Source organism: Vulpes vulpes, chromosome 1 (genome assembly GCF_048418805.1).
Source record: "Vulpes vulpes isolate BD-2025 chromosome 1, VulVul3, whole genome shotgun sequence".
In the NCBI taxonomy this organism is placed as follows: Eukaryota; Metazoa; Chordata; class Mammalia; order Carnivora; family Canidae; genus Vulpes; species Vulpes vulpes.
In genome coordinates this window covers 126,165,177-126,180,067 of record NC_132780.1, presented here as the reverse complement: position 1 = coordinate 126,180,067, position 14,891 = coordinate 126,165,177, and the positions used below count along the sequence as shown (strand labels likewise).

Genomic DNA, 14,891 nt, shown 5'->3' with positions numbered 1-14,891 from the left:
ATGTTAAAAAACGGTCTATGAATGATTAATTAACACAGACTTAACTGCATTTTTCTTTACATCAACAATAAGCAAAGATTCAGATCTGAGGAAAACATTTGTAGGGAAGAACAAAACAAAATGCCGTTTTAAAAAATAATTAAATTTTAAGATGATCCTTTAAAATTAATTTGGCTACAAAGAGGACAGAAAAGTAGCATTTCAACAATTACACGGAAACTTACCTGGACACAAGGAAAACCTCAAGAATGGTTATTTCAGATTTTCCCTTAGGTAGGAGAGGGGAAAGTGCAAGGCCTAGGAAGCTCTATTTCCCTATTTTTCCTCTACCTCTATGCTTGGGCATCTGGAAAAGGAGGCAAATGTGTCAAGCAGCCTGATTTACTCATTACTACAAATAAATGTGAATTTTTTAAAGAGTAAATTTAAAAGAACTAGCTAAGTGTTTTAGTCCATTCACTAAAAAATATTTTTATATAACACACACTATGTACAAGGTAGGGTATTAAATCTTAAGGGAAAAGGTAAGAGAAACAGTATTCCTGCAGGGGAGCTCTCCCCAAATTTTGGTCCAATTACTCCCACTTCTGGTAGAGTCTGGTACATTAGTATATTTTTCATCATTCTATTCCATAATCTTACCAATGAAAATCTATTTGGAGATGTCCTTAGCTATAAAAATAGCCATTAAAGAGGGATAATATCAACTAAACTTTCATCCCAAAATTGTTCTAAGGCTAAACAATATGAATGAAGTCTTTGGAGAAAGAAAATATCCACATACATACTAAATACTTAAAATAAATTTCCTATGCCCTTATTGCAGCAATGGCATTGTAAAATTCATTAAGTTAGAACAACTAGTATTATGAAGTAAAAAAGAAATTATTTAATGATATTTGCAATTTTGTAAAGTTGTGGAACTAATAACGTATTGAGAGAAGGGCTTTTAAGCTTCTATTAATGGAGATAAGAGTAGAATTGGGGGGTTAAAAAAAAAGTTAAGAGTGTAAGCCTTTGTTATATGCACTACCATGAAATCATAAGCAGAGCCTCTGTTAAGTCAGAAAATTTTGTGGGTGAAGATTACTATATAAACCAGAATAAAGGGCAGCCCGGGTGGCTCAGAGGTTTAGCACCTGCCTTCAGCCCAGGGCGTGATCCTGGAGACCCGGGATTCAGTGCCACGTCAGGCTCCCTGCACGGAGCCTGGTTCTCCCCCTGCCTGTGTCTCTGCCTCTCTCTCTGTGTCTCTCAGGAATAAATAAATCTCTAAAAAAAAAAAAAAACCCAGAATAAAATAGCACAAAAGTTCTGTTCTTTAATTTACTGAAGTGGTGACCACTGCTGAATTGTTTATAAATTAGGGTTTTCGGGACGCCTGGGTGGCTCAGTGGTTGAGTGTCTGCCTTTGGCTAAGGGCATGAACCTGGGGTCCTGGGATCGAGTTCTGCATCAGGCTCCCCTCGAGAAGCCTGCTTCTCCCTCTATGTCTCTGCCTCTCTCTGTGTCTCTCATGAATAAATAAAACATAATTTTTATAAATAAATTAACAAATTAATTTGGGTTTTCCATCTCTCTTGTGTTTCTATGAAGGTAAATTACCCTTTTCAGCCTGACACAGTAAGTATCATTGATAAGTATCACAAGACTTTATCTTGTTAACTAAATACCTTTTTTTTTTTTTAAAGATTTCATTTATTAATTCATGAGAGAGACACACACACAGAGGCAAAGACACACACAGGCAGAGGGAGAAGCAGGCTCCATGCAGGAAGCCTGATGTGGGACTCGATCCCAGGTCTCCAGGATCACGCCCTGGACTGAAGGCGGCACTAAACCGCTGAGCCACCCAGGCTGCCCCTAAATATCTTTTTTTATCCTTACTGAAGGAGATGAATAAATAAGAAGGAAACCCTAGACTATTCTTTACTGTTTATTAACAAGATTAACATATGAATTACTTTTATTTTAAATTCATGGAAAAGCTTAGTTCTTGGGTTTCCAATCTCTTTGCCTTTCATAAATTGATAAAAAAAATTAACTAGTTACAAAATTCTTGATAATACCCATTAATGTTGTTTTAAAACGACCCCCAAAACCCATATAATGTTAGCACTGGAAGGGATGATATGGATCACTTGGTTAAAACTCTATTACACTTTAGGAGCCCTTGGCTTGCACAGTCAGTGGAGCATGTGACCCTTGATCTTGGAGTTGTTAGAGTCCCATGTTGTGTATGGAAAATAAAATCTTGAAAAAAAAAATCTTGAAAAAAACCCCCACACATAAAAAGCTCCATCACATTTTACAAACGAGAACACGAAGACCAAGAAACTGAAATGAACTGTTCATGGTACGCCACTAAACCACAAAGATCTCCTGACTCCAAATCCAGTGTTCTATCAGAAATTTGTGCAACTTTTATTTGTACTTATAAGTTCTTTCCTGAGGCACTTGGGTGGCTCAGCTGGTGAAGCATCTGACTCTTGATTTCAACTCAGTCTTTTTTTTTTTTTTCTTAAGATTTTATTTATCTATTCATGAAAGACACAGAGAGAGAGACAGAGAGGCAGAGGGAGAAGCAGGCTCCATGCAGGGAGCTCGACGTGAGGCCTGATCTTGGGTCTCCAGGATCACGCCCTGGGCCAAAGGCAGATGCCAAACCACTGAGCCACCCAGGGCTTTCCCTCAACTCAGTCTTGATCTCAGGGTTGTGAGATCATGCCCCACATTGAGGTCTATGATGGGCATGGAGTCTGCTTAAGATGCTTTCTCTCTCCCTCTGCCTCTCACCTCCTCCTCTCTGCTTGGTCTCACTCTCTCTTGAAAAATAGTAAGTTCTTTTCATTGTATGTCTATAATCTAAGTTATTAAAATTTACAAGAGCTTGGGGTGCCTGCGTGGCTCAGTCAGTTGAGGGGCTGACTCTGAGTTTTGGCTCAAGTCATGATCTCACGGTCCTGGGATCAAGCACAAGTCAGGCTCTGTGCTTAGCATGGAGTCTGCTTGAGGATTCTCGGTTTCCCTCTTCCTCTGCCCCTCTCACAGCTCACATGCTCTCTCTCTCTCAAATAAATAAATAAATAAATCTTTTTAAAAATTTACAAGAGCTTAAGAATTTATAAATAATTTATAAAGGTTTTTCTCAGTACCAAGTTGAATTTTTTTGATAACTCGATAGCACTTTGAGGAGTCCCCTGGGAATGTAATGGCTGACATAATGACGTGGCTGGATGTTCACAAAGGCAGGGTGCAATGTATTCAACAATATAACAAAGTTATTTTAGAAGAAATGTTGAGAAGGTCCAACTGAATTTCCTCCCCTGAGGATTGAGTTAGCTTTCAGCAGCAAAGAAATACAAGATAGGTGGGGCAAGTCAGTAATTTGGCTACTCTCAGTGCATATACTGTATTTATCCTGATTTACTATAGGCCTTTTTGAATAATGCCAACATGTTGGAAGAAAAGGATATTCTGGTTGTCAATGTATCTTGAGCTATGGTTATTTCATTCCATCAATTCAGAGTATGTATCTCAAATAATTATTATAGCCCTTTTTATCTGAGTTAAAGATGCTATTTCCCATGTTAAATTTGATGGCATAAGTACTGTAAATGATAGAGAAATAAAGAGGAAAGAAAGCAAGAACTAGATAATGACGAGTGTATATACCATGATGACACTTTGTTTTCTTTCATACTGAACTGGCATGATATAGTTTAGAATAGAGAGCTGGTCTGCAGTATCTTCCAGAACTGCAGAGATCCTCAGCACATCTAGAATGGAGAGTGGCTCTACGATTTCCGGGAGGACTTCTTTTTCTGGTTCTTCAGCTGTTTCTTTTTCTTCTTCTACAGCACTGGGTGGCTCGCCTGTCACTGACACTGTCACCTCAGAATGCCAGATGTTCGCTGGAAGATTTGAGTCTTCTAACTGGCCTCTAAAGAAAAAAGAAAAAATTAAGTCAGCCACCAAATGTTTAAGAATTGCTTCAACTAAAAAGCACAGGCATCATACAGATGGGCTCCTGTGAAGTCCACATTGTCATATAACCAAGATAACGAACAAAAGAAGGAGTTTACATGTGGTTCTGCTAAATATCTTCCTGTGACATTCTGACCAACCAAAGGCAAGCCACTCCCTGCAGGGAGCCTGATGTGAGACTCCATCCGAAAACTCCAGGATCACGCCCTGAGCTTAAAGCAGGCGCTCAACGGCTGAGCCACCCAGGTGTCCCTCCACTTACTGTTTAGTAACTCTGTGTTAACCATACTATTTGGCCATGCTTAGCCAATTTGAATTTGAGCCCAAATTAACTTTTTTTTTTCTAGCAACATCTTTAAATGCTAATCAAAAGTGTCTCATGATTAATGAAAAACAGAATGTGGCAGGAGCACCTGGCTGGCTCAGTCAGTGTAGCATGTGACTCTTAACCTCGGGGTTGTGAGTTGGAGTCCCATGTCCGGCACAGAGTTTACTTAAAAAAAAAAATAAAAACATCGACACCTGGATGGCTCAGCGGTTGTGCGTTTGCCTTCTGCTCAGGGTGTGATCCTGGAGTCCTGGGATCCAGTCAGTCCCGCATCAGGCTCCCCGCAGGGAGCCTGCTTCTCCCTCTGCCTGTGTCTCTGCCTCTCTGTGTGTGTGTGTCTCATGAATAAAAATCTTTACAAACAAACAAAAACAGTATGTAGTAGTCAATCTCCAAAATGGACCCATATGATTCTCACCTTCTTGTAATCATAGCCTTGCAGTCTCCCCGACATTAATAGGACTAACTACCCTACGTAACCAGGAAGATACTGTGGGTTCTACCGTTAGGTGATAAAAGACATTGCAGCTTCTCCCTTACTCTCCTTCTCATATCTCCCACTCTGTAAAAAGCCAGCTGCTTTGTCATGAGGACACTTAAGCAGCTCTTTGGGGAAGTTTTTGAGGGTGTGGAACTAATGCCTCTTGCCAACAGCCAGTATCAACTCCCCAGCTTTGTAAATGAGCTATGTTGGAAGTGGATCTTCCAGCCCCAAATTTTCAGATGATTGAAACCCTGGCCAACTTCAACCTTATGACAGACCCCAAGCTAGAACCATCCAGCAAAGCTGTTCCCAAATTCCTGACCCACAGAAACCATGTGAAATAATAAAAGTTGACATTTTAAGTTACTAAGCTTTGGAGTACTTTGTTCACAGCAATAGATAAATGAATTTAACATAAGGCACAATTCAAATAGTAGATAAGTAAACAAATACGTATACAAAACACATTGGAATTTTGAACATACTCTTCCATTCTTCTTAAATTAGTTGTAACTTCAATGGTACATTTACAATTTCACAAAAAATGCAGTCACCTAAAATGGGAAGAAAACACAGATTAGTTTAAGAGAGCGTTGAATGACATTTAAATTATTTCCATACCCTTTCAAAAGAGCTTCAGCTTATCCTTTCTTTTTGCTTATTAGAGCAGTCCCAGAGATGGAAGAAACTCTGGCATCATGTGATGCAGGACTATTAGGTAGTCAGCTTAATTACTGACAAATACAATTATTGATAAATGCATCTTTGAGTCTCATGGTAAATTAATATACAACATGGGTTTCATATTTTTATTAAATTCTGATTTTTAACTGGCAATATCTATGTAATAGATTTACTTTTCTGTTATTCTGATTCTAAAATATTTAATTTGAGCATTCCATTTCACTGGTCTGCCAGACAGCAACATTAATTGCGCCTGGACTTAAAAGAACACTTGAGACTGTACTTAGAAAGGCTGTATTTCTTTCTTTCTTTTTTTTTTTTGAAAGGCTGTATTTCTCCTGAAAATCAGTGTGCTGTTACTACCAAGATGTTACCCCTCTATAAGCCAAAATTCTTTCTGCTTAAAAAAGCTTTATGATGACAATGCCAGATGAAGAATTTTACTCTAGGCTAAATGAATAATAAATAGTTTCGTTTCCAGTATGGTTTTGTCCACAATAAGGTGATCCCAAGAAGGCTGATACAAACATGTCTCATACAACAGAAGTCTCTTATGTAAAAGTGAAAACATATAAAAAGAATCTTTATGCAAACTGAAAAAAAAAAAAGATACTCCAAACTAGCCAAATTTTCTGGTACAACAGCAGTGTTAAGAGGAAGTATCATGGTATAAAGATTTTTGTTCTTTTGATGTGTTATTGTTGTTTCTCTATTTTTAGGCTTGGGGCATAGGTAAATGTGCTTCATGCAGGTAAGACAGGGCTATGCTAACGCAGTATCCAGCATGTTCATGCTCTTCTGGTTTCCCATTTCTCAATGCTAGAAATCTAGGAGTATTCCTCCTTCATCTTGACCCCAGCATTTCCCAATCCAAACCATCACTAAGTCCTGTGGATTTTATCTTCTATTTCCATGTCCCCCAACACCATGCTGGACCTGACTGTTGTTTCTTGAACAACTGTAACAGCCCCCAAATTGGAGGTGATCTTTTTAAAATTGAAAATCAAATTTTTTTAAACTAAAAATTTGATCCTGTCTTTCCTTAGAATCCTTCCATGGTTTCCCATTGCCCTAGGACAAAAGCTAAAAACTCTAAACTTGGCCCATAAGGCCTGCATGGTCTGGCCTGCTCTGTTCCTCTTCAGATATCCACTTGGCACTGCCCTATTCTTGCTCTCATGGCTCCAGTCTCAATGGACTTCTTTCAATCTTCTATGGAATCATGCCCCCTTCCAACTCAGGGTCTTTACACACGTTATTCCTTCTATTTGGACCACTCTTCCCCTCACTCTTCATCTTGTAAAATCCCACTGGTCCATCAGGAACCAGCCTAAATCAGTGGCATTTTGCTAGGTATCTGTCATTTCTAAATCTAATCTTCACCATTTCTTGTACCCCAAGAGACTGACCCATATGGGGCACATCAACAGGAGATTCCATTAAGTGTAGGAGAGTAAGATCAAGTGTTTATCCTCCCAGTTCCCTCCCTGCCAAATCATCATTGGTTGGGCTAAGTTTCTCTGTCAAAGGCCATGGCACCAGTCAGGCAATATTCTCTACGTTGCTCTTGCTTGGGGGGTTGGGTAACTATTTCTGCCCTACGTCCCTGGAGACTATGTCATCCCTTAGAATTTCACTCTTGCCTACAGTTTTGTACACAGAGCCTTTATGAAATTCTGAACTCTATCATTGTTTCCATCCAGGGCAACACCGACTGATGCAATGACCTATATACACAGATTTTTATATACACTGTGCACACACAGACATATACTTAAGTATGCATACAGGCAAATAACTGAAACAAGTTTCATATACCAATTTATATTTAACATGTGCCATATTCTGACACTTTTGATTCTATCATATATTTTGCCTAAAAAGTATTATAATTACAATCTGCTACTGGGCCTACACCTGCAATTTGAAAAATGCCTTAAAGGACATTTCTGCGGGTGACACTTTCCCTCATTCATCAGACTGGATCAGGATTCCTCTGGTCAATCACTGCACTTTTATTTTCCTACAGAGCTCTCTTCACAATTTTTTTTTTTTATTTTAAAGATTTTTTTTTTAATTTTTATTTATTTATGATAGTCACAGAGAGAGAGAGGCAGAGACACAGGCAGAGGGAGAAGCAGGCTCCATGCACCGGGAGCCCGACGTGGGATTCGATCCCGGGTCTCCAGGATCGCGCCCTGGGCCAAAGGCAGGCGCCAAACCGCTGCGCCACCCAGGGATCCCTCTCTTCACAATTTGTAATGTTACTGTTTTGCCCCCACTAGGCTTTTAAGTGTCATGAAAGCAGGAACGTGATAGTGATGCTGTTTATATCCTGTTTCAAGCACTGTGCTCAAGAAGTATTTGTAGAACAAATGAATGAACAAAGGAACGAAACTCACCTTTAAGGTTTTATTCCTCTCAGGACTACTTAACATTTGGATTTCTAGCACATTTAATAGTGGGATTTTTAGTATATTTCTGGGACAGAAAAAACTGGATAGAGGGAGTGGGTCGTAAGGTACGTACACTCTATCCTGATGTATTTTTTAAAAAATAGATAGATTATTTATTTATTTATGATAGATATATATATAGAGAGAGGCAGAGACACAAGAGGAGGGAGAAGCAGGCTCCATGCTGGGAGCCCCACGTGGGACTCGATCCCGGGACTCCAGGATCGCGCCCTGGGCCAAAGGCAGGCACTAAACCGCTGCGCCACCCAGGGATCCCCTATCCTGATGTATTTAAGAGAGGACCTTAAATATGATTTATAGATATCTCATAAAGCTTTGGGGTCATCCTTTACTCTTCTCTCCCATTCCTTACCCATCAGCAAATCCTATCAGCGTTACATTTAAAATATATTCAGAAGTCCAGTACTTATCACCCCTGTCTGCAAGCCATGATCTTATCATGATCATTGCAAGAGCCTCCTAATGGATCTCCGCGCTGTTCTTGCTTCCCTTCTGCTTCCCTTCCATCTCAACAGAGTGACCCTATTAAAATGGAAGTCAGATTGAGTCTCTCTCCTCCATACAGAACTGCTCAAATTAGCTTCTTATCTCAGAGTAAAAGCCTTCTTTTCTTTTTTTTGTTTAAATTTTGACCCTGTTAAAATGGAAGTCAGATTGAGTCTCTCCTCCATACAGAACTGCTCAAATTGGTTTCTCATCTCAGAGTAAAAGCCTTCTTTTTTCATTTTCATTCAATTATATATTATATAATTATAATATGAATGAAATAATTAATTTCATTTCAATTATATATATATAATTTTTTAAAAGCCTTCTTTACAGTGGCATCCCGGCTTCATTCTTTTTTTCTCCATAGAGAACATTTTTCTCATGTTACCTGCTCATGTGCCATATATTTTGCTTGCTTAGGGTCTTGCTTCCCTTCCTAGGACAGGTCTGTAAGCTCAAGAAGGCAGAGAATTCCGTGGTTTCGTTTCCTGCAGGGTCCTCCGAGCCAAGAGCAGAGCTCGGTACATAGTAGTCGTTCAATAAACTGCTGAAACAAATGAATGAACCCGGAGGGAAACCCAAATAAACCTGCAATGGTCAGACGCCCACTAGCCTATCTTCCCATCACCTGCCAGGATTTGCTAGAGACCCACTTCGCGCAGGCGCGGTGCTTGGGCGCCCCACAGCTACCCGTGTAGCTGCTCTTTAAAAGGCGGCAATACTCACTCTGGAGTCCAAACGAAGGACTGCAGGTTAGGAACTTGGAGGACGTTTCTGCAAAGAGATGAGAGAGGAGGAGGAGGAAAGGGGTGAGGTGGGGGGAGTGGTGCGTAAAGAGAAGAGCTCCTCCTGCCCTCCTGCTCCTGCCCTTTCTCTTCCGCGCTAGGACCCGAGAGTCTCCATCCTCCCTACTCCTAGTAAGAGAGAAAGATGCTCCCACGTGGGCGAATCCAGTCTGGGGTTCCCGAGGCGGGGCGGCAGCCTGCACCCGGCTGCAGGAACCAAGCCCTGCTGTTTCTATGGCAACGCGAAGCTCCGGGGACCTTTTCTCGTCCTCCTTTAGCTGGCTATCCTCTTGCCTCCCTCTGTTTCAAAAACCACATATAGTACAACTCTCAAAGATAAAAGCGCTCAGAGAAAGACCTGTAAGAGTGCTCTCGAATGTAGTCGTTTCTTTCAGTCAAAGACAACAGCTGAGGCTTTTTCTTTTTTTTTTTTCCCTTTTTTTTTGGGCGGTTGCGTTAGACGCCTAAACCGGGGGGGGCGGGGCGGAGAGGTGTTTATCCCACAAGGCCACGCGGGGGGACCTCGCCTCTCTCTTTCCGCCATCTTGGAGCCTGTGGAGGTGAGGAGAGCCCCAGCTCCTGAGCTTTGGGGGCCGATTAAGTGCGGTGAGACGAGCCCTGTGCTTCGGCGGGGCGCTGGTGCGGCTCGGAGGCTGTGTCAGCGAGCGAGCGCCGTGGATTCCAGCGGCGGGGAGGCCAGGATGGCGGAGATGCGGGGCCGATGGTGCCGGTGCCCGGACTCCCGGGGAACCGGCGCTCCCGTCACCGCCGTTGCTGCTTGGGCCTTAGCGGAGGGATAAAGGCCGTTCGCCCGTTTTGAGGCAGTGGCTCCCTTAGGATGAGCCCTTTTTGTATTTTATTTTATTTTATTTTATTTTTTCCCTCAAGACGCTCCCACTCCAGACCTGGTTATGTCTACGAGCTCCCCTTCCTCAGCCTTGCCTTTCCCATTCGGTGCTCCCGCCTCTATTTTGTGTGCTTCTCCGATTCCTCGCTTTTCTTTCCTTCCCCCCCCCCCCCCCCCCCCCCCCGCTACCCGGCATGGCCTGAGTTCGCCCGGGGCATCCTTTCGGCGTCTCCAGGAGCTGTTTCCTTGACTACGAAGCCGGTCCTCCCCGAGGTGTCTCCCACCGGAGAGACTTCCCGTCAGATGCCGAGCGCTACCGAGAGCGGACTGGGCGGGAAACGTGCTTTTGCAGGATTTTAAACTGGTTCTTTTTGTTTTAAGGCCTGCTGGGAACAGGACTCCTAAAGCGACGACTATGTCTGGAAGGTAAAGACTTTATAAATATTATTATTATTATTTTTTCGCATCTGTAAAAAAAAAAAATATCAAACGTTTGCTGAAAACTGGCGGGGGGGGGCGGATTAGATGTTCGCTGCAGGTGACTTTTGAGTAGAGCTCGTTACAGGTGAGCTCTTCCAGTGAAACCAGATCTTTGCACGACTTATGGTCACTCTGTATTTTGTCTCAGGCTTTGGTCCAAGGCCATTTTTGCCGGCTATAAACGGGGTCTCCGGAACCAGAGGGAGCACACAGCTCTACTTAAGATCGAAGGTGTTTATGCTCGAGATGAAACTGAGTTCTATCTCGGCAAGCGATGTGCTTACGTCTACAAAGCAAAGAAGTAAGTTCATAGTGTTAATGCCTCTTGCATTTTTTAGTTGAGATTTGTGGCATTTTCCTATTCAAAGGAGAAGAAGAGTCAAAAGATGTTGGCAAAGCAGTTGGTACTTTTGTGTTTTGTACTTTGAATTTATTTTAAAGATGTTATTTATTTATTCATGAGACAGAGAAAGAGAGGGGCAGAGACACAGGCAGAGGGAGAAGCAGGCTCCATGCAGGGAGCCCAACGTGGGATTCGATCCCAGGACCCCAGGGATCCCTGCCCTGTACTTTGAATCTTTAAGGAATTTTGTAGGAGGTCATAGAAGGTTGTTACTTGTCTGGGTAGTGTTGCATTTAGGTATCCTCTGCATTTAGAAAGATTTCAGCTATTGACTGTTTCAAGGAAGGAACCGATTCCTTAGGTTATCTCGTTATCTCCCGTACCTTGATTCACTTTGTTGCTTTCTTGAAATTATGTTGTATAGGTGTTTAAAAATGTGTCTGGGGCCTTGATTCTTATATTCATTAAACCAGTGAAAATCTCTGGGAACATAGCTTTCATCCCCCCGTCCCCCCCCACCCCCCGCCACCGCCATTCTTCCTGGAACGAGAATAATACTTTAAAATTATAACTCAGATCATCTGTACATTGCTCAGATTCCAACTCTCCCTGCCTTTAGTAAAAACAAGGGTCATTAAGGAGGCTTTAGGACCCTAGTCATTCAGGGCTCCCTATATCTACTGTTAAGCCCAGCTAGGATTTACTCCATACCTTCAGCCTTTCTGTGTTTTTAAAAAAAATATTGCAGCTACTATCTTACATTCTATATATCTTACTTACCTACTGGGTTATCCGAAAGGGAGTTATTTTGTAAACTACTATTTTGTATTTTGCAGACTTAAAAAAAATAATTTGTGTAAGTGTCTGGCATACAATAGTTACTCAAATATTTGTTGAATGAATGATGCCCCAGGGATTTTAGTTTCTCCGATATCTTAGTGGCTAACTGCAGTTGTGAGCCACTGACTAGAAGTCACCTTGAATTTGTGTTACACTATTCTGGCTGCCTGGGTTCTCATACCTCTTTCATCCTCCTTTAAAACCAGCAACACAGTAACTCCTGGTGGCAAACCAAACAAAACCAGAGTAATCTGGGGAAAAGTAACTCGTGCTCATGGAAACAGCGGCATGGTTCGTGCCAAATTCCGAAGCAACCTTCCTGCGAAAGCCATTGGCCACAGAATCCGCGTGGTAAGTACAGTTATTAGCAGTATGAAATTGTTGAGTCAAACTAAGCTCAGGAGTTCGGGCTCTGATCTCTAAAAACTAATGTGATTTTAAAATGTCACATTTTAAATGGGTTGTTGCTTCAAAATCATCTGTGTAGATATGTTATGAAACAGATTCATGGCAGTAGAAGGAAAAGTGAATGCAATGTGTTCAAAAGGATTGTACCTAGATTTCAGATTTTGCTAAAGCTTGGGTGAGGGGGGATAGTATGTAAATGAACAATTTATTGGACGTAGAAGTGATTATTAGAAAAATTCACTTTTCCTGGCATAATTCAGGATATTCTCATCTCTTCATCATGACAGTCTTGTTACAGTACGTGTTAGTAGCTTTATTTTAATAGAAAACTGATGCTTGTGTTTCTAGGTCCCACAACTTGGCTCAAGTCCTTGAGTTTAGATCCTGTGGTTTTCTAAAATAGTTACTGTTTTCCTTAGTTAGCGTTCATTTATAGTAGACAGGGCTATATTCTTGGGGTCCCAGGGTACTTTTGAACCCTGCCGAGCCATTGAAATTTTTCATCAGGAGGTTTTTACATTGTCCCTGGAAGAAGCAAAGTTAAATGGATTTTCAGTGCTCCTGGTACTGGTTCTTAAAATGTGTTTGTCTAGATACAAGAAGAACTTGGTTCTCTCCCTTTTAGAGATGGGTAGTGGAACAGTGGGAGGTTTATCCATATTGTTGTACTCAGTAACGTTTATATATTTGTATATAACATCCATCTAATTACGCTGTTTTCTTTTTTTCTTCCTAGATGCTGTACCCCTCAAGGATTTAAACTTATGAAAAGTAAATAAATAAAGGTGTAGATTTGTTCTCTTGTATTTTTGTTAAATGGTTTAACATTTTCTTTTTCCTAAATTCAGGTTGCTGTATTTAAATGGTGGTGATTATCCAGCATTTTCAGAGCACAAGGAAGCCAGGGAGCTATATGTAATGGCAATTATAGAGATGGAGACAGTAGGAGAGTTTTAAGAGGATAGGGAGGATAGAGTATCTTAAATACAAGGCCTTTCTTCCATGATGGGGGAAGGAAACAAGCTTTGATTGGAAGGAGTGTGTTGGAAGGTTTAAAGTGATGGAGCACATCATGTTCTTTGAAAAGCTTTTTTGCAAATGGAGACCACATATTCCAGGAAGGACAGAAGCCGGAAATATTAGCCAGTACAGATATATACCATGACATTCACCCAGGTTTCCACATCAGAACGGATCTATAACTCACTTTTAAGATTTTATTTATTCATGAGAGAGGCAGAGACGTAAGCAGGGAAGCCTGATGCAGGACTCAATCCCAGGACCCTGCTATCACACCCTGAGCCAAAGGCAGACACTCAACCACTGAGCCACCCAGGTGCTGCCCCCTTTTACAGTTTTTAATTATAGGTAGCTTCTCTAAGAAGCAGATGCCAAGAAACAATTAGCATGCTAAATATGTATAGGGTGGTAGGGGGCGGGTGAGAAGGACGTTTGAAGGAGATAGAGGAAAGGATTGGGTAGCATACAGCAGTTCTAAGAAAGGTGTGCTTAGTCTCATGGTGGCCCTCAAGCCAAAGTTGCTGTTGGAAGGAAAAATCTGCTTTCACAGAAATAGCTTTGTGTTTGTATTGCCAGACCCATTTGGGCAGATTTAGGAAGAATGGCTTCAAGGCAAATGAGGTGGATGGGTCAGATGCAGCTTGGTCCGGCCATTTAGTCGTGTTTTCCTCATGGCCATGATAAGGTCACTAGAACCTAAGGAGATTGACATTGACAAATCTGGTTAAATGGCAGGAAGTACCAGTTTCAGAGCTACTCGATTTTAATTGTTGAAAAACAACAATTTACAAGTATTTTGTTGTGCTATTTAAATAGACGTATCAGTAGTTTTTTTTTTTTTTTTTTAAGAGTGCACAGGTTGGGGGCCCGGCAGGGACAAATGGAAAGGAGTTTGGAGCCAGATCTCATGACCAAGACCTTGATCTGAACCCAAATCAAGTGGGCTGCTTAACCAATTAGGCCACCCAGATGCTGCAAAGAATTGTCAGTACTCTTGGGGTGGCCAAGAATAGGGAAGAAATGTTTGGGGAGGTATTTCAGAAAAACTGGCCTTCAGGATTTCTGTGAAACCAGAAGGCATTTGACGAAATCTTCAACTAGATTATGTAGTATATCTGAAACCTATTGTGGGCAATAATTGGAAAGTAAATAGAAAACTAAGATTATGCACGGTCTTGTGTATGGTACTAAGGATTAAGAGAATTTAAAGGCCAATCGATTGAGCAGTCTTCAAAGATAACATGTTCCTAGCTTTTCAGGGTAGGTAATGGTGCATTTACAAAGTTGGAGATCATGGGGGGGGCGGGTATTGGTGAGTTTGAGGAAACTAGGATACTCAGTTGTGAACATGTCCAGGAAGGCAGATGGATATCCAGGTCTAGATTAGGCATACAGAGAAGGAAAGCTCATAAAGCCTGTAACCTTTGTGGGAGTTTAGTGAGTAGGATGATGGTAGGGTGTAATAGAGGTAGATAAACAGGAAGTGGTGGGCATTTGAGAAGAGAAGGCTGAGACTCCTTTTATGACTTGAGTAAATGCAGAGGCAATACAGCCTTGCACACAAATTCATCCTCTTCAGCTGATTTAGTACAGCACTTGGGAGAGGGTGCTTTATGTATTTCTCTTGCCATGAGTTTTGGGGAGAGTCCTGAAGCCAAAGGTACCATTGGAATCCTGTTTCAGAGAAATGAACTTGGTTAGCAGTTGGTTGGCTGGGTC

At 41.5% G+C, this 14,891-nt stretch overlaps 2 protein-coding genes across 5 annotated transcripts in view; one reads left to right on the top strand and one right to left on the bottom strand.

Moving 5' to 3' along the window:
- Nucleotides 1–9,473, bottom strand: part of IQCG (IQ motif containing G) — a 48,182-nt gene extending 38,709 nt beyond the window's left edge. The window contains exons 1-3 of one of the 4 annotated variants that reach the window (XM_025990227.2): nucleotides 9,176–9,473; nucleotides 5,285–5,353; nucleotides 3,676–3,943 (exon numbers count right to left, since the gene is read on the bottom strand). In XM_025990227.2, the coding sequence (XP_025846012.1) occupies nucleotides 3,676–3,943; nucleotides 5,285–5,292 (276 nt within the window). In that variant the 5' untranslated portion in view covers nucleotides 5,293–5,353; nucleotides 9,176–9,473. Of the gene's footprint in view, nucleotides 1–3,675; nucleotides 3,944–5,284; nucleotides 5,354–8,837; nucleotides 8,994–9,175 lie in introns of those variants that run through there. The other 3 variants (XM_025990225.2, XM_072728958.1, XM_072728881.1) reach the window with 3 other exon arrangements.
- Nucleotides 9,474–9,761: 288 nt separating this feature from the next.
- Nucleotides 9,762–12,949, top strand: RPL35A (ribosomal protein L35a). Its single transcript, XM_025990224.2, has 5 exons — nucleotides 9,762–9,794; nucleotides 10,463–10,507; nucleotides 10,710–10,862; nucleotides 11,951–12,095; nucleotides 12,889–12,949. Exons 2-5 carry the CDS (start codon nucleotides 10,497–10,499, stop codon nucleotides 12,910–12,912), a joined length of 333 nt encoding a protein of 110 aa, XP_025846009.2. The 5' UTR covers nucleotides 9,762–9,794; nucleotides 10,463–10,496; the 3' UTR covers nucleotides 12,913–12,949.
- The last annotated feature ends 1,942 nt before the right edge of the window (nucleotides 12,950–14,891 follow it).

What these genes read in the sequence shown, in the direction of transcription:
- RPL35A (XM_025990224.2), top strand. An exon ending in TACGTCTACAAAGCAAAGAA is followed by an intron (nt 10,863 to 11,950) that starts GTAAGTTCATAG and finishes CTTTAAAACCAG; the next exon opens with CAACACAGTAACTCCTGGTG. An exon ending in TTGGCCACAGAATCCGCGTG is followed by an intron (nt 12,096 to 12,888) that starts GTAAGTACAGTT and finishes TTTTCTTCCTAG; the next exon opens with ATGCTGTACCCCTCAAGGAT.